The 19,757-nt window shown below is 36.9% G+C and overlaps 1 protein-coding gene across 2 annotated transcripts in view; it reads right to left on the reverse strand.

The window, feature by feature from the left end:
- The window catches only part of WDFY3 (WD repeat and FYVE domain containing 3), a 261,096-nt gene that overhangs the window by 194,469 nt on the left and 46,870 nt on the right, over positions 1–19,757 (reverse strand). For both annotated transcript variants that reach the window (XM_084627016.1, XM_084627015.1), the window contains one exon: positions 3,985–4,195. In XM_084627016.1, the coding sequence (XP_084483142.1) occupies positions 3,985–4,164 (180 nt within the window). In that variant the 5' untranslated portion in view covers positions 4,165–4,195. Of the gene's footprint in view, positions 1–3,984; positions 4,196–19,757 lie in introns of those variants that run through there.

Genomic DNA, 19,757 nt, shown 5'->3' on the forward strand with positions numbered 1-19,757 from the left:
TTAGTACATCCTAAGACAGAGTCTTTTCTCAAAGCAATATTTTGTAACAACAGAAACAGCACACAGAGACTCCCCGCCCTTTTGTTGTATCTATCTCGCTTTGTTAACAATTGTGATTTAAGATAGAGATAGAGATAGAGGATGTATATGGATGGATGCTTGATGCGGATAACCGAATGATCAGGGAGGTGCCAGCCTAAGAATCCAGTGTCCGTCGGCCGAAGAAGGTGTCAAGTGGAAACAACCAGAGGACCCCTGGAGGGCAGACTGGAATCCACCAAACAGCCTCAAGGATGGGAGAACTGAAGAACAACACGGAGCCATCAGGAACGTGCCATCTGCTGATGGATTCAGCAACAGCACGATGAAGCAATTCCCATAGACTGGCATAGGAATAAATTCCTATAAAAATGGACTCTAGAAACTGAGAACTTTGGGGTCTGATTCTGCAAACCAACTTCCAGGAGCGTCAGATGTGCATCTGACAAGGCCCTGCTCCCTCCTTGTGTCCAGGCCACATGGGCAGTGGCTTGGCACGAGCAACTCTAAGACTGGTAATTATGATAACAACCTTGAAGAACCTGTGTGTTTGTGTATGAATGAATGTGTGAATAAATATGAAATTGAATGGAATGTTATAGCTACAACTAACTGCTTACTATGATTCTTTCTGTATTCACAATAAATGTGGCATTTTGCCTTTTCCCCTTTAATAAGATCCTGCTGGTTTTTATTTTATTGGTAAAACAAGTGGAGTGTAAATACCCAGATCTTGCAGAGGCATCTGCAGTAAAAACAACAAAGAAATTAGGAGGAGGGATCCACATGAAAACACAGGAAACCCTTATAAGGAATTTGATATAATTTGTCTGCTTTTTTTGAAATGATGGGTTATTATATACTGATTTCACTGGTTGCCAGAGACCTTCCAAGATTGGTAAGGATACTTTGTTGGTAGAAACAGTACCAAGAATATCAAAAGACTAGATGAGGTGCTTCTTCCAATGAAACAGATGGTAGATTTAAATTTTGTTACCATTCTGCTGACAAGCTCATGAAATTGAATAGTGTCTTCTAAGACAGATGAAGCTGATCCAATGCCCACCTTTTGTCCTCTGTAGGGGAGTCACCTTATAATTCCTGTTCATGCTGCTAAAGGTAAATCTCTTTTCTTTTCATAGAGTGTATCGTGGACAATGATAGGTGGGGGGGCTTGACAGACTGTGGGAGGAACAGCAGTCATGGGGTCAGGGGGAAGACACAACAGTAGACAGATTTAAGCTGTAGGCCAGCCTGGAGGTTTGCAGGCTCTTGAAGGCAAGGGAAAAACTAATAGAGTGATTAAAAAAAAAATAAAAAAAAATGAAGTGACGTGGTCTGGTTGACCTACACGAACACATTTTGGCTGTGGCATTCTGGGTGGCGTGAAGAAGACTGATAATGGTTGTCAATGATTCCAGATACAGGACATCATGGAGTATAGACAGGTGTTTTATTCACCAAGACAGAGAAGATTCAGATTTTAGAGAGGTTGTAAATAAAAGGTGACAACATTTGGCAATAGCTTGTATTTCTACTGGGAGAAAGGATTCCAAAGACGACAGATTAAAAATATCTGAGAGAAAAAATGGATGATGATGTCACAAGAAAATGGTGAAATAAGGAAAAAAGAAGGGCTTAAGAAAAAATAGGGAGCTCAGTAGAGCCCTGCGCAGATATTAAACTTGTACCTGCACCCAATCCGCGATCTGAAAAAATGGTCCACAGATATCCATGGATTTGCAGGTCAGAGATCAGTTATGGCTGGATTGAATTTACACAGCAGTACGCCCTAGAATATGACAAGCTGAAAAGTCGGATACATGAGACCAATAAGTTTATGAGACAGAAGAAAAGGAATGTGTATTCAGCACAGAAGTAACAAAACGTGGATGCACATGAGGTCATCAAAGGAAAAAGTGAGGGGAACATAGGCAGAACTCAGACTTCTACAGAGACAAAAGGAGAAGAGCCATATCAAAGATAAGGCTGAAAGAGCAGTCAGAAGAATTAACGGAGAACCACGAAAGGAGAGGCCCACGAAAACAAAGGAAAAGAGATGTCCAAGAGAAGGAAGTGATCAACACTAATAAAGGCCAAAGAGGATAAGGGTAAAATCAAGGACCAGACAGTTAGCCAGGGAGAACCATTTGAGATATTAGTAACAGAGGTTCTGGGGAGAGGAGAGGGCAGCATCCAAACTGAAATGGATTTTAAGAGCACATTCCTTTCAAAGAGATTGGAGTCAGTGACTAGTGTAAAGGAGACATGATTACAGGGAGAGATGAGGAAACAGAGACAAGAAGCAGAAGGAGCTAATGATGGATTTTGTTATTTTTCTCCTTCAAGTCTGCAAGGTCCCGGGCAGAGACACTGAAGACAGCTTGTTGTCTGTGTCTACACACAATTATTGTAGCTGGTTTTAAAAGAAAGTAACAGTTAATTTAATCAGCAATAGAATTTCTAGATAAAACAATGTACCATCATAGTACTCAAATCGAGTTATGGTACGGATCAGGAAGGAACTTTCTCCCCCACATGTTTACAACTAAGTGATTCATCATGTGTATAAGATATTATTTACTTTTTAAAGTATCACCTACTGATGGATCACAGATTTATTAGTATTACAGTAGCACTTACAAGCTCCAACCAAGATCAAAGCTCCATTATGTTGGGTATTCTACACACATAGTCCATGCCCAAAAAGGGCTTATAACAAGATAAAAGATGGGCTGTGAAATGGAGGCAAAGAGAGAACTCGGCCAAGCTCACATAGCATGATCAGTGGCAGAGCTGGGAATAGAACCCAGGGAACTAGATTGGGACTCAGGAGACCTATCTACTTGATCATGCTACTTAATAGGTCAATTCAATATTACAAATCCTTTGTTCCTGAAAGAAGAGTGTGTTGTATGGCAGCAAACTGTGGTGCCAATGTGTAAACTGCCTAGAAAACTACATTAAAGATGTATTTTGACATTGGTTTGGTCATTCTAAACAGCATGTAACCAGTTTAATCACACTGTACAAATGAAAACCTTTAACAAGCCAATTTTAGGTTATTTTATTTTTTTGAGTTTGATAAACAACTTTTCTTTTCAGGCTTGCTTATTGAAATGTTTGATCTTCAATTTGCTGATGCTTCCAATCCTCCCTAATAGTATATACAAGCATATACCTGCAAAAAAACCCAAACAATTGCATTCCTAGATCTCTCTCTAGTGGATAGGTAGTACTATACTTCAGAAATACATGGTGCCCTCCAAAGTACCTGAAACAGTCCTCAAAAGAACTACTTATATTAAAGTAGCACAATAACTGAGTGACAAAAGACAAAAGGTTATAAAGAAAACCTCTCTGGGCTGGGGACTTGGGTTTTTCCAGTGTAATGTGGCATCACAACTGGCACTGGCAACTGAAAGAAGTGTCAACATCAAGTGAATCATTTCTGAGTCTGAATATAACCTGGGCTTTTGAACATGCAGACTCAAACTCTCATGTGAAAGCAAGATTTTCAAAATAGTTCTGGGACAATCTAGAAGCTAGTTTTGATCCCTACTTTAGAATGAAGAGTTAATAAGAGGGAACATAACCTCAGGCTGTTGTGCATCCTTAGAGATTTCCTAACATAACATTACTTTTAACATCAAAAAAGGAAAATGTTGGCAACACAAAATTTATAATTTCTGTTGTGTTTCCACTGTATATTCCCAATCCCTTCAATTCTAAAGGAAAACAATCTCCACCAAATTTAGATTGTAAGTACTCTTAGGACTTATCTACACAAGGAAATTAGTGTGGAGTGAGATAGGGTGTGAATTTATCTTTGCAGCGAGTTAGTGCAGAGTAGTTAGTGCACATGAGCTACTTCACGCTCTCCTCCACTGTAGACAAGACCTTAGCCAGCACCAGAAAAGTCTCTCATCAGATCACCTGGCTTACCCTGTTAAACACTGGCAGCATCATGTAAAGTTTTTCTTCCTGTTCTTTCTGGGTCATGTGCCGAGGAGGATGACAAAGTTCTGTGAAGAGTCGGCGCAGGTGCATCAACCCTAGAGCATTATCCTGAGGGCTACACTCCTCCTGCCGTGGCCGGCCCATGATTCTCTTGACCATATTCATCTTTGCTGAATTCTGGAAATCTCTTTCTATCCTGTTTAGAAAGGAAAACGAACTACTTGAGTTAAACTCATACAATAATGACAAAAATATTTTTCACATTTAAAAAAATAAATAAAGCAAGTTCAAAAATGCACCCTCCCAACTTAATCATAAATACTGTAGCTAGATTTTTTTTAAAGGCCTATATAATTTCATGTACTATAGCAACTGGTATTGTGTGCGCCAAGATGGGGAAAACTAGATTTTATGTTTCAGGCTTCAAGTTGATAGCATTTCAGTACTGCTGTTTGTAAAATACAAGCTCTTTTGAAATGAAGATGTTACAACTTTAAAATGCTACTGAACAGTCCAATACTTTACTCCTACAAGTATACAGTATGCCAAGTGTCCATTTTAATTTGAGATTTTGTTCTAGAAAATAAATGTCCACACCACATTACTAATGTGAATTCATTCATTACTATATGAAAATAATTCTAATGGAATGTATTATTAGTATTTCACTTCCTAAAAGATAATGATAAAAGATTTCAGTCCAGAAAAAGAAAAAGCTGATATATTCTTCTGATAAACTGGACCTTAATATATTTTACATACTTAATGTACAGTCTAGTCAGACACTTTGAAAAATTGTACAGTTCTATTACATGTCAAGCCAGGCCTACTCAACATCCTGCCAAGCTGCAAGAGACCAAACATCAGGCATGGACCAAGACTGATGCTAGTAAATAATTTTGTACAATCACAGAATTCTAAACATGTAGAGCTGGAAGGGACCTGGAGAGGTTATCTAGTCCAACCCCCTGCGCTGAGGCAGGACCAAGAATACCCAGGGCATCCCTGGGAGTAGTTTATCTAACCGGTTTGTAAAAATGTCCAGTGATAGGGATTTCATAACCTCCCATGGAAGCCTATTCCAGTGCTTAATTATCCTTATAGTTAGAATATTTTTCCCAACATCTAACCTAAATCTCCCTGATTAAGCCAATTACTTCTTGTCCTACCTTCAGTGGATATGGAGAACGGAAACTATAATATGAAATGAAATAATTCAGTGGACATGGAGCACTATAGATAATATAAAAAACATTTACAAAAACAAGGAGTGAAATTTAAAAAGTCAGCCTTTTCTTTCAAATCTACAAGTCAGCAGTTGTCAGACCATGCTGGAGAGTCTCATTGACCCGTTGAACGTGAAAAGACGTGATATGACAAAACCACAGAAAAGTCTATAAATTAATTGAGTTTATTAAAGCTTAAATCAGAGTGATTCACACATAGTATTATTCAAATTGAAATAGTGTTAGTCAAAGCCCCAAAGCTATTCCCAAACTCCTGAATATGACTTAATTATGTTACTGTCATTAGTACAGTAATGTGAAAACTCAAGAGACACCAAAATAGAGTAGTCTGCCACAAACTGAAAAGGGAAATTGGCCCAAATGTTCAAAGTTTAACAGAAAAATTCATTTATTTCATTTTAATAAAACCATAAAAAATTATTTGCTTTCAATTAAGTCAGAGAACACTTGGAACTCTGAACAAAGAAATAAATCAGTTTCAGGCTGTCAAGCCTGATGGATAACAGCAGAGGAAAATAGTGCTATGAGGAAGACAGATTTGGACACAACCTTGGGCCTTTTGCATATTGACTTAGTGGGTAGTAGTGCCTTTCACATCCTTTTTAAGCATACACCAAGAGAAAAGACATCTAGACTGCCTTGTTAAACCTAGACAAACAGTATGCTATGCAAAACAGGAAGACTTGCACCTTCCTATTTATTTCACCTGCTGATTAAAAAAAAAAAAATTTGGTAATCAGAAGTCTTGATTAAGATTAGATACTGGAGTGAAGAAATATAGACAGCTATCAGAGTATGGAAGTTTGGTTAAAATGGAAATCACTTTAATAAGACTCTTTGAAGAAAAAGTTGTTTTACTGTTTTCCTCTTTGTCTTGTAAAGTATTTGTGAACTGGAAAGTGTTCAAAGAGGGACCTATGAAGTTTGGCTATTGTTTCAATATGTTTGTATCTTCATTTGGTACTTTGAAAAATATTTAACAACATGCCTCAAACGTTTTCAAATAAAAACTTCTATCTTATCAATATAAGGAAGGCAATGTTCAAAGTTTAGTTTTGCTGATAAAATAACCATATTACTCTCTATTCACTCTAAAGTCACTCTTCTTCCTAGAATGTGTCAGAAAAGGTAGGAAAAGACATTTAGATAGGTTTTTTAAAAATTTTCTCTTTTTACAATGGCCTATACCACAATCTCATAATTCACTTTAAAAAAACCAACACCCTAAACTTTACAAAAAACAGAGATATTGCTTGATAAACTAATTCAGAAAACCTTCCCCCTCCCCATCCTTAAAGCTAAAATATTTCAAAAGGCTCAACTGCCTTTATTGTTGGCAATATTAGCAATGCTATTTTTAAATTTCATCTGAACTCAATATCTTCCTATCTTGACCAACAAACTATAAATACATCAACCCATACTATTAAGAGCTTAGGGAAATATGGTTAGAAGGAAAAAAATAGAGCTACAAAACACAGACTCTACCAGAAGCCAGTCAACACGTAGAGTGAGTTTTTGTTTTGTTTTTTTTTTAAATAGAATTACTAGTGATAATGTGCAACAGCTGCCAATATTGATACCACAGGCCACACAATTAACAGGAAATCAATTCTACTTTATAGGGAAATGTTTTCCATTCACTGAAAGAGGAAGGCTACAAATGACACTGATGAAGAATTTTGCCTAGGGGGACAAAAGAGGAAAAAAAGAAAAAGTGGTATAAAATCCTCCCGTGTCCTGAGCAATAAGACCATAAGCATATGTTATTAAACTTTTAATAACCTCATATAGGTAACAGGGGAACTGCCTCATTAAAAATACCTGGTAATATATTATACATTTTAATACTACCTTAGAGAATTAAAATTAAGATATATTTTCATCAATTATAGCATTAAGTTTTTGCCCTTCATTCAGCCCAAACAATAAAAAATAAACAAATAAACAAAGTGTAGCTATTGTTACTTCCATTTATAGTCTGTTTCACTTTCTTACTCTCATGTACTAACACCAAACTTCTATGCTGTAGGAGCCAATCCTATTGGCGTATCCTGAAATCAATATAAAGCCACTTTTGGTGAAGTGTTGAGCAATACACGGATGCTTTTTATCTTGGGTTTTACTACTGGTAGGTTAATATAATTGCCTTTTCAAAGCTACTTTAAAAAACCTCCTAAAACTAGGGCCTAATATTACCTGGCAGTGCCAAAACATTAGACACAACACCGAAAAGCAGTACCTATCATTGACTCCACCACATCAGTGAAGCTGTAAATCAGGAGAATTTTTTTAAAAATTAACCTTTTTAAACTGAATTTTACAAATTAATATGCTATATTTCTCCATGCTTGAAGTACATGCACAGCACACTTCACACCATGAAGACTGAAGAGCACATGTCTCATAAAATAAATATCACTCTAAAGATGACAATAAGCAATTACAGACTTTCAGCTGTGGCAGACATTAAAATTCTATAGATAAAAATGTTATTGAAAAACAAGTTGATTTGTGTTCAGACATCAAATAAAACCTTCACTTTAAAAAGGGAAGCTATTAAATTTAGCTTTTAAAACAGAATTTCAACCTTTTTTTCATATTAGCAGCAGCATTCTTTCCATAATATCTGCTGGCACATTACTTACTAATTCTTGGGCATTGATTGTACACACAAACCTTAATTTTATTTTATTTATATTTTTAAGACGAAGAAAAAGACTTTTTCCTCCTGCATTCTGGCAGGGCTCCCATTTTTCAGACAGACAGACAATATCTTTTGCTTCTAGTCCGTAAAAGAAATCTACCAATTTCTATTCCAAACAGGAACTTGGAGTTAAAAATTGTAACAGTGCACACTTTTCTATAACAAATCTCTTGATATATAATAGAATATTTTAAAAGTTAGTGTCAGACATGTATAAATTTAATTACTTTTTTTTTTAATGCATTGGCGACTTCCATCCACCACTTCTATGTATTGATTTTGTATTCCTAAAAAGGGTGATAAATCTCCACCTCCCTGCCACTGTTCCCTCTAAGCTGTTCTAAGCTGCACACAGATCCTAAACACCACGCGCACAAAAAATGAAATACTACATTGGAGCCAGGCTGAAATATCATTTATGGGCGACTTTTGACATTCTTCGCCCGTCATCTATCAACACAGCCAGATTCTACTAGCTGGCAAGGGGGGGGAAGGGAAAGGAGGTTAAATTTCCTAAGTATTTAAAAATGACATTTATAAAACAACATGGTGTAAAACTATTATCACCACAAATTGCAACTAAAGCTTTTTAAATGTATAAGCATTTTACTCGCTTGGGCGCATTTTCCTCATGGCGCACAAATTTGAACTCTGCTTAAAAAATTTGTACAGAAGAAATTTTTTGCACACGCAGCCTGCCAATAATTAGAGGGAACATTGCCCCCCGCTTTTTTTTTTTTTGCACTTTTGTGATAACGATTAATTTTAAAAAGGTACTTGTGTTGAGCACAAAAATTCATATTTCTTGTATCAATGCTACACAGGTCCAAAGAAACTCCACTTAAATTTCTATCTTCAAATTTAAAGGCCTCAGTTTTCTTTCCAAGCAAATTTCACTTTAGATGATAAAAAAACCACACTTTTTTTATTTGGCCGAGTCGGACTATTTAAAAATGTTAATATTTATAAAAACACTACTAGTAGTTGGCAAGAATTATGAAATATTTGTTATTAAAGAAAAAATCTGGAATTATATATAGTTTTACACTTTAAGTATATACATTTAGCTCTTACCTTTTTCTTTGGTCTAAACATAATCACCAGGCTTTCTGGAAGCCCTTCAGTTTTTCAAAAGGCTGTAACTGCTTTTTACAATACCATTCATTGTTCTTAGTGAATCTGATATAGAAATCTCAGTGTTGGCACACCTTGAAATGATAAAACAGTAATACTTCTCATTTAAACAGGGCTCATCATCCATGTAGCTCAAAGTGCTTTTACAACTGAGGGCATATTTTCATAATCTTTCATTTGGCAAAACATGTTGGTTGCAAATTTTTAAGAGCCTGGGTCTAGCTTCCAAAATTGAACCATGTGGATGTTCAATTATGTACACAAGCAACCAAACTCATGTCCAAAAAAGTCAATTGATCAAACTGAGTAGATATCTAATCTGCACAGACTAAGAGTTGCACAGCATAAATTATAAAGCAGGGATTTTTTTATGTTAGCATTTTACTCCTGAATATTTTCACTTATCTATTTACGAATGGAGACAAGGACAAAGGCCTTGAACTTGATTCAGTATTCTAAGGGAAGCCAATGTTGGGAGCAGGAGAGGTTTAATGTGTTTGTGATAAAGGCCCTGTGTTGCGGAAGAAACATGCTGCAGACTTCTGTATCAACTGGATTTTCCTGCTGCCTCGCCAGTCTCAGAACTTTACTACTCAGCAAAATTAATTGCTCCTGAGCAAGATTTAGAAATCATCTGCTACAAACTAAGGAAACCAACTTTTATTTAGCCTAATTTCTCATCATGAGAGGTACTGATTTAGCTCAAATTACCAGAGTTCATCTCCGGGGCAGGGTCAACATGCTAAGGAATGATACCTCCACTGTGTGAATTTCATGCCACAGTACAGTTTTGATTGATCAGTTGGAATCCAACATTATGAACACTGAAACCTAACTGACCAATGAAAAAACAATACTGTAAAAATACCTAAGAATGACAGACACTCACAGATTTAGGGGACTAGAACAAGCAGGTAGCTGAGACAGCAGTAGCAGCAGGGAAAGAGATTCAAAAAGGATCCCACAAATGTCTCGTCTACCTTGTGAAGGGGCCATGTGCGTACCTTGGCTCCAACAGAGCTCAATTTAGCATCCAGACTCAGTCTAAAAGATAGGTTTCAGAGTAACAGCCGTGTTAGTCTGTATTCGCAAAAAGAAAAGGAGTACTTGTGGCACCTTAGAGACTAACCAATTTATTTGAGCATGAGCTTTCGTGAGCTACAGCTCACTTCATCGGATGCATGCCGTGGGGCATGCATCCGATGAAGTGAGCTGTAGCTCACGAAAGCTCATGCTCAAATAAATTGGTTAGTCTCTAAGGTGCCACAAGTACTCCTTTTCTTTTAGTCTAAAAGATACCATCAGAGATGCTTAGTTTTGCAGTTCTCAAACTGTGGATTTGTTTCTCCAGAGATAAACATGCTTGTTAACAGCAAAAATGTTTTTGAATAAATAAATAAATATATAGAGGTGAGAAATAACAGACCTCAACCCTACTGTCGCTGTGTAAATTTGTGTACACAGAGTCAATCCCTTATCTCTCTAAAAGTGCAAAGTTTCAAAAAGTTCAATGCATAGAAGATTGTTGGGGGTGGAATAGATCTGGCCAAGGAGAAGAAGTCTAGAGATAAATGGGAAAAGGGAGGGACAGGCAGGAGAAACCAAAGTGAAACTGCTTGGGCAGCATATTCCAGAAGTCTAGAGGTCTTTCTGAGTGTAGCCTTCATTGATTTGAGATCTACCATACCATTCTCTCATGAGAAGGGAAACCTATAATGCCAACAGGCTGTTAAAGAGACCCAGGTTGAGAATATTGTAACGAAGTTCCTCTACTTGTGGGTAGGACAGGCATGCATGCAAAATGCAAACAGAGCAACAAAGAAATGCAAGGCCTGGTTGCCTGAATGAAACATCATGAGAAATGTTCCGTCTCGGGAGGAAGCTGTGTTGAAGATGATGACAGGAACTTGTCTGAACATGCAGGATCTTCAGATTGGTAAACTTTTTTATTTCATACTTCTTTCTTAAGGACTGCCTGTCTTCCTTCTGGACTATTCCTGAATTCTCATGTTTGAGCAAAAAATATAGTTGTTATTCTATGGTACTAGCATTTTAGATGCAGTTATGATAAAACATAAAATAGCTGAAACAGGCAGATCTTCCTTTTACAAATTTCATCTTTAAAGTAGTACTGAGTGTCAGTGAATGCAATGAGTAACACTAAATGAGCCATATGGTTAGAATAATTAAATAACTGCATTGACTTATTTTGTTTATGAAAATCCATCCTCAACATACAGGATTCTGAAGACTATCCACCTTCAAGATCATCATTATTTTCTATAGTTTCAGAGTTATCTGCCAATGATAGTGTTTCAATCACATCATGTATGTCACAACCACACTATATCACCTGTAGCAAAAAGAAAAAAAAAATCTCCATCATCCAGAAACCACCATAGATAAATTTGTGATAAGAATCAGCAGGTTACAAAAAGAGGTAATTGATGAAGAAATTGCCCTGTTTGTTTATGCAACAAACTATCAGTATGACTGAGAACCCACACTTCATTAACATGGTTCAGTCATTAAGACCACCCAAGAGAGCAGATGTCGCAGGCAAATTGCTGGATGAAGTGTACGAAAGAAAAAACTGAGCAGCGTGCAAAAGGTCTAGAGGTTGAAATGGTTAACCTGAGTCTTGATGGGTGGAGCAATGTCCACAATAATCCTTTTGTATGTGCTTGTGTGACAACAGAAGAAAGGAAGACATTCCCTTACAGAAACAATTGATACATCTGGAAATGCACACACAGCAGAATACTTACAAGAAGTAGCAGTAAACAAGAAGTAGCAGTAAAAGCTATAACAAACTGTGGAAAAAAATTCAAACGTCTAGTAAGCACCTTAGTCACAGACAATGCTGCAAATGTATCCAAGATGAGAAGAAATTATTTAGAAGAGAGTCCCAAGCTAATAACATTTGGTTGCAGGGCTCATTTGATGCACCTCCTAGCCAAAGACTTCAGTGTTCCAGAAATAAAGGCTAATGTTGAAATTGCAACATACTTCCCTAACAACCACTTTGCAGCAGCTGCTCTGAAAAAAAGTGGGAGGAACCAAGCTAACTCGCCCACAAAACGTGCTATGGAACTCAGTAGTGAACTGTTTTGAACACTATATCAAGAACTGGCCTAATTTGATGACAGTTTGTGAACAAAATTGTGAAAAAACAGATGACACTGTCACAGCCAAAGTTCTCATCATTAGGCTTAAGAGAAACATTGAACACATGCTGAGTAGCCCGAAGCCTATTTCTGTAACCCTGAACAAAATGCAAGGAAATAGCTGTTTTATTGCTGACGCTGTTGAAATTTGGAAGGAACTGAGCGAGATCTTAAAAAGAGAAATATGCACTGACAGAGTTACATTACAAGCATTAAAAAAATGATACGACAAGCACTATCTCCAGCTCATTTTCTTGCCGATATTCTCAATACTCGGTGCCAGGGTCAAACCCTAACTGCCGAAGAAGAGCTGGCTATGACATGGACATCCAGCAATCATCCCTCCATAATGCCACTATAACGAACTTCAGAGCTAAGGGTGAACCAGTCAAGAAATATATGTTTGCTGATGATGTTTTAAAGAAAGTCACTTAAGCACTTGGATTCAGAGACTGTTGAAGTGATAATCTCACTTTTAACAACAGTAGCTTCTTCTGCCGGTGTAGAAAGAATATTTTCTTCCTTTGGACTAATTCATTCCAAATTGAGAAATCGTTTGGGACCTGAAAAAGCAAGAAAGCGAACAAACAGGAAAATGAAGGCAAAGACGACTGATTTAGCTGCAGAAGCCAATATTTTAAGTTTCTCATCTTGACCTGGCTGACAGAGTCAATTTAATTTTTGTTTTTTTTTTTTTAAATTTCATTTAACTCTTTTAGTTGAAAACAATGACAAAAACAAACCTCATTTTAAAAAAAGTGAATGTTTAACTAAATTCAAAAATTCATATGCTTGTTTTGTTAAAATATTATATGTTTGCTGTTGAAGAAAAAAATCCAGAATACATAACGTTGTTTTAGTTAAATAAAACAATTTAAATATCTGTCTGTTGATGTTTTCCTCCTAATATAGCATGGCAAGAAAATCCTCCAAATATTAACGATTAACCTGTTGAATTGGAGATAGTTCACTTCCCAATGACTTAATAAATATCTGCTTCAATTACCTTTGGTATTTGAAATATCTAAACAATCGTTCATTTTCTGATACAGCTGTAAAACTAATCTGAAAAGTTTTCAAAACAAATCACTTAAAAATGTATAGTGTGTACCTTCTAAAAATGAAACTTACATCTATCTCTGAGTTGTGAAGAATATGTATTAAGGTTATAATAACCATCAAGAATACACGGTTATGTACAAATCCATGATTAAACTGAGTCTTCCTGACTAGTGATTTAAATCACTCAAAATTTAAAAAAAAAAAAAAAACTCAAAATAGTTAAGTCCAAAGTTGAGTGAAGAGTTATAAAGGGATCTCATTAAACTGAGTGACCACGAAACAAAGTGGCAGATGAATTTCAATGTTGGTAAATGCAAAGAAATGCACATTGGAAAACATAATCCCAACTATCCATACAAAAAAGTGCAGCCTAAATTAGCTTTTACCACTTAAAGAGATCTTGGAATCACTGTGGATATAAAGAACAAGAGTACTTGTGGCACCTTAGAGACTAACAAATTTATTAGACCATAAGCTTTCCTGGGCTACAGCGCACTTCATCGGATACATAGAATGGAACAGTAAGAGATCTATCTATCTATATCTCTCTGTGTGTATATACACACACACACACACACACTGGAAGTTACCATACAAACTGCGAGAGGCTAATTAGTTAAGATGAGCTAAGATGAGACGTTTCCAAGCGGGCTCTTTCCCTGTTATATATTTTAGACGTTTGGTGGTGGCAGCAATAAAGTCCAAGGGCAAAAGGTAAAATAGTTTGTACCTTGGGGAAGTTTTAACCTAAGATGGTAAAAATAAGCTTAGGGGGGTTTTCATGCAGGTCCCCACATCTGTATCCTAGAGTTCAGAGTGGGGAAGGAACCTTGACAACTATTAACCAAGATGGTCAGGGATGCAACCCCACATTCTGGGTACCCCTAAACCTCAGACTGCCAGCAGCTGGGACTAGATGACCTGGGACTAGATCACTTAATAATTACCTTGTTCTGTTCATGCTCTCTGAAACATCTGGCACCCTCCACTGTCAGAAGACAGGATACTTAGTGAGACAGACTAATTTGACCCAGTATTGCCATTCTTATGTTTTTATGGACTACATGAATTCATTTTGTTTTTCCACATTTCTTCCTTCATATTTACTTACACTTACTTACAAAATAAATTATGTATTCACCTTTCCTCTCCTACCACTGCATCCCTTTCCAACACAAAAGGATAATTTTACGTTTGTAAAAACTCGACGAGACTCGTAGTCCAGTGGTTCTCAACCCATGGCCCAACCAGCACACAACCGCGGCCCATGTCACATCCTCAGGGCCATACAGGTTGTGTGTGTGTGTGTATAGTGTGGATGTAGCCCACAGAACACAGAGCACTGCTATGCAGCCCAGAACAGTAAATAGACTGAGAACCACAAGATTAGTCATTCATTTAAAAATGGCTTTTACCCAAGGTCAGGAAAGCATCATAAACTGTTTCCTCACTATTGAGGCCAAACAGCTTTTGTAATAAATCAGGTCCAGAAAAGAATAATCAAATTATGACAGGAAGAGTGAAAGATGTGGGAAGCTTCATTTATGACTCCTAAGTAAGGCCATATATACTGACCATCTGCACACGGTTGAAGGAAAGTAACATGGTCCAACAATAAACCTACCTCAAATCTGCACAGCTGGAAAGTTTTAGACAGCTCCACGTGTGACGTTTCATGCCAGTTATTTAATGAGCTATTTTACACATCATAAATTTAACCTACAAAAACTTGCGTGTGGATTTAGCAGTCGTGAAAGGCATCAGCTTCACAGCACTGGTAAATATAGCCTTCTGTTCATCTACAGGGCTGCACCTGGTCAAGATTCCCAGAAACACGTCAATTACCTCACCCCTGATGTTTGGCTGGGATACTTCAGACTCTATGACTCAAGCTGTTATTTCTAGTGAGTCTGCCAATAAGCAAAAAAACTAATTCTGTTGTACCAAAAAGTTGGTGCATAATTTCTGTCAAACAAATCTTTCTGGGGAAAGTACAAGAACACTGAATTCTCAGAGACGAAGAAAAATAAAATTAAATTTATCAGGCTACAGATATCATGCAATATTCTAAATTTTACATTTTAATCATTGAGTAAACACCATACGGAGTTCGAGTTCATCATATAGGTAAGGATACTCCCCCACAGACAAGAGGCCCAGAGAGACAAATAATGAAGATAAAAATAGACACTGTTTTTGCTGTCCAAGTTTTTCTTGGAATCACCTTTTCTGTCATTATAAAACAATTAAACCAGAAAAAATTAGAAGTATTGATTTAAAGAGCAAAATCTTTGATTTCCATTGCACCCAGTTTAGAACTATAATTAGCATAATGTCAAACCATGTTACATCTATTAAAGTAAGTTTACCAAATTAGTATTCATCTGCAACATCCATTTACTGACTACTATTGGGTTAATGGTCAGCATTCACAAGAAATCAGATGGTAAGACACTGTACAACAACTCCAAATTACCAGAAGAGTATTAAAATCCATCATTCAGACACACATTATAGCAAAGCAGAGGGACTGAAAAAAATGTCTGGTTTTAAATATATGCTCAAAGGCCTTGTTAGGAACATAATGCATTTGCACCTGAGCAAATTCTCTTTAAATAGAAAACTAAACTCATGTCATTATTGCTTATACACTAATATACTAAAGTGAACGTTATGCTTTAAAAAGCATGTGAAAACATAAATTTAACCTGTTAAATTAACAATTTATTCTAGTTATTGTTTTCATTACAAAGAAATCCAAATTATTTATGAAAAGGACAAAGGCCTGAAAATACCGACTTATTTTTGTTCATTTATGGAAGTGAACAGGTCACAAGACATAATAGTGCAAGTGTTCTTCTGGATCTCAGTAAGTATTCAGTTTACTATGACCTCAAAACATTTCTTACACAAGCAGTGGAAGCTTTCACAATTACAAAAGTAGGATAGAAATATTTCCGTCTAACTTAGTAAACATTTGGCATTTGTTTTTGCATTCATAGAAAGCAAGCTTGAATCAGCTAATTTGCATTAAACAGGACAAACAGAAGGCTATCTTAGATTACAGTTTATTTTGCCAACCCAAACAACATTGCACTGACTCTAAATCATTGGTACTCAACATGGGAAGAGCTGCTAACAATTCCTGGAAGACATTTTTCACTAGAAAAATCAAAGCAGGATAGGAAAACTCACTAGGACCAAAATGGATAAATAGTTTGGTTACCATACTGATAATGATAAAGCAGTAGAAAATAAAGCTTTCACAGGGAGTTTTTACATCAGTAGTAATCAGAGAAATAACAGGACTTAACCAGAAATTATTCTGCTAGCATGAAAAAACAAGACTTCTACTAAAGACTGGAATTTATGCTGTCGTCTACAAAAGTAAGCAATCAGAGGAAAAATATGTGAACTCTGAAGATGAGATAACATAACTCTTCACCGGTGTTGAGATAAAATTAACTGTGGTTTGCATCAAACTGTATGTACAATATCCAAAATATATTTTCTTTTCAGCTATTTTCAGTATGTCTGCTGAAAAAAGCAAGCAGATCTTTAAACTGAGCACAGGATTACAGAACTCCATTTTCCTCCTTTTCTCCAACACAAACACTTTTCTTCAAAACCATTTTCTCCTATATATCTGAGCTTTTCCTAGGATAGCAACAGCAGTTTAAATACCCGCACGCCCCCACCAAGAAGTGCACACTCCTCAGTTTCAAATCATGTCTGCCACTGGTCAAAATTTATGTAGTAATATCCGAGGGAAAAGTCATACTAACTGCAATGAAAAGAACAAAAGATAAAAATTCTACTGCCATGTCTGGCCACAGTAATAAATTTCCACTTGCTACTACAATTCTGTAGCTTTTTCTATCAGAAAGAACAACGGGGATGAAAAATCCAAGATAAAAATGAAATTAAATCCCTGGGCATAAAGGAATTTTTAGATAGTGCCAAGCCACAACAAGACAACCGAGCCAACATGGTGAACCATGGTGGCTGGCTCAGAGGCTAAGCCCTTTTTAAGATGTTGCAAATTCAGATTTCCCCTAAATTTAATGAAAGATAATAATGCAGAGCAACTTAAACATGGAAAAGTAGCTGAACTAACATTATAAAATACTAATCGTTTTCAGTCATCAGCTTGTTTAGCTATGCCAACTTTCCAAGGCATATATACAACAAAAAGAAAAAATTGCCTAATATCACCACACCTCAGGGGCCCCGTAGCATTTTGAAGCATCTCTAAGTAGCTTAAAGAACCTTATCAATATATGCCATGGTATTTAATAGTGTGTCTTTAAACATCTTTTCTAGACAGGCTGGAGCCCAGAATGTTTAAAATAATCCACAGCCCATTAAACTTCTAGGGAATGAATAAATTGCTCACGGGGTTTATTCCTTCTTGCTTCAAATTCCTAAAATACCACTATTGCAAGCCATCATGGTTCACCATCTTGGCTCAGGTGCATTGGCTTGGCACAATCTACAAATGGGTAAATTAAATTAAAAATTAAATTAAATTGTAAATTTAAAAAAAAAAAAAAAAATCACACAATAGAGGATTGCCCAAAGATTTAAATATATCTACCTCGAACCCAATGTGACAAACAGCAGCAGCCTGGAAAAGTTTAAGGGATCCCTGCCTATCATGTGGCTAGGTCGATTATATAAGGAAAAGGAAGCTAGGTGCACAGGGGAAGGGAATGTTCTCTTCACCACCCTGGCTGGCAGAAGCAAAGGGAAGAGGGGAAGCCTCTGGGGCCTATAGCCAACATTCCTGGACTTTATATTGTGTTTTTATATCTTTTGCTTTCAAATAATAAATTGTGCCCTGAGGCAAGGGTCTTTAAAGGACTTGGGTGTCCCTACCTGAGCTGTAAAACAGCCCACCAGCATATACTCAACCCACTTCCTAACAGCCTTAGGAAAGAGAAAAAAAGTTAATGGGTGTTGAGCAATGCAACAAGAACCTTTTCCCTCTACAGAGCAGAAGGATTATTACTAATCCAGCCCAGGGTTCCAGCGACCAGAAATTGTCACCATCAGACAGCTGTCTGGTGTCCTACTTACTTGTATTACTGTAGTGTTGAGGAGGACAGGCACAGACTAGAATCACATTGTGCGAGTCACTACAGAGTAAAAAGCCCCTGCTCCAAGGAGCGTACAATCAAAGCACAGAAGACCAGAGACAACAGGTGGATACCAACAGATGGGGATGCACAGGACACATTGAGACAACATTGGTCAGTATGAGAAGCAGGGGTGTTGGAAGACCAGCTGCTCCAGAAGTTTTTTTGCAGGCATCACAGAAAAGGAGAGTTCTAAGGAGCCTGAAGGAGTGCAATGACATAGTTTACTGACGGGCAGCATGGAAGAAAGCATGAAGGGACTTGTTTAACAAGTGGGTGAGGGAAGCTAGCATCATTGGCCAATTGGAGACAGGTGTCGACACTTCAATAGCATGAGAGATTGGCCTAGTGAAATGAACTGGTGGTTTCAGTCCTCTTCATAACAGGCAGGATCCACATCACAAAAATTACCACTACTACAAGCATTAATTGATATTCTTATTGGCAATCTCAGAGACACCAAGAACTGAACATCTCTGTATCACCATGCCCCACCTAGATTAGGATTAAAGAACATTTTCACAGAGCACTGCTGGAAATCTTGTGTTCGTGCAACTAATCTGCTGTTCTAAGGAAAAAAATAATAATTTGTACCACTTAGCTTTCTAACAGTTTTCAAGTGTTTTACAGATAAAGAATTTTAGCCTTAGACATACTTCTGTGAGGTAGGTGCTATGATCTCCAATACCAAATGGATGAACTACCATACCGAGAGATTACGTTTTTTGTATATTACACAGAATGTTTGGACCAAAACTGAAACTAGACCACAGGTCTTCTGATTCAGAATTCTGGACCTTAGCCACAAGATTTCAGTCCGTAAGACTGTCAGTTTCAGAGACAAACGAGAACATTTTTGATAAAGTAGATGTACAGCTTTTATATTGATATTGATTGCCTATAGAAAAGTATTCCTTAATGCAGAGTACAATGGCCATTGAGAGCAACTTGACACTCCATCCCTTAATCATTGATTCCTTCTTAATGCAAAATATTCAAAACACATTAAAATTGAAGATTTTCATACTGAACATAGCATTGCCTTCCCCCAAACATCATATGGTTAATCAGGAAACCATTTAACTCACTTTTTATTTTTAATAATTTAGTTTGTTACATGGGCTATTTACCACAGCTACCAATTTTTACAACTGGGTTAGTTGTCTAATTGCCCATTTTTTTCTCCTGCTTAATAATGAAGTGAAGTCAAAATGGAAATTATGTTCCATAGCAGAGGATTGTGATATCCAACAAAAGTTTATGGGGCTCACTGCAGGATGTAACAGAAGAAATTTGTGAAGGA

Source organism: Lepidochelys olivacea (genome assembly GCF_965140295.1).
Source record: "Lepidochelys olivacea isolate rLepOli2 genome assembly, chromosome: 4".
In the NCBI taxonomy this organism is placed as follows: domain Eukaryota; kingdom Metazoa; phylum Chordata; order Testudines; family Cheloniidae; genus Lepidochelys; species Lepidochelys olivacea.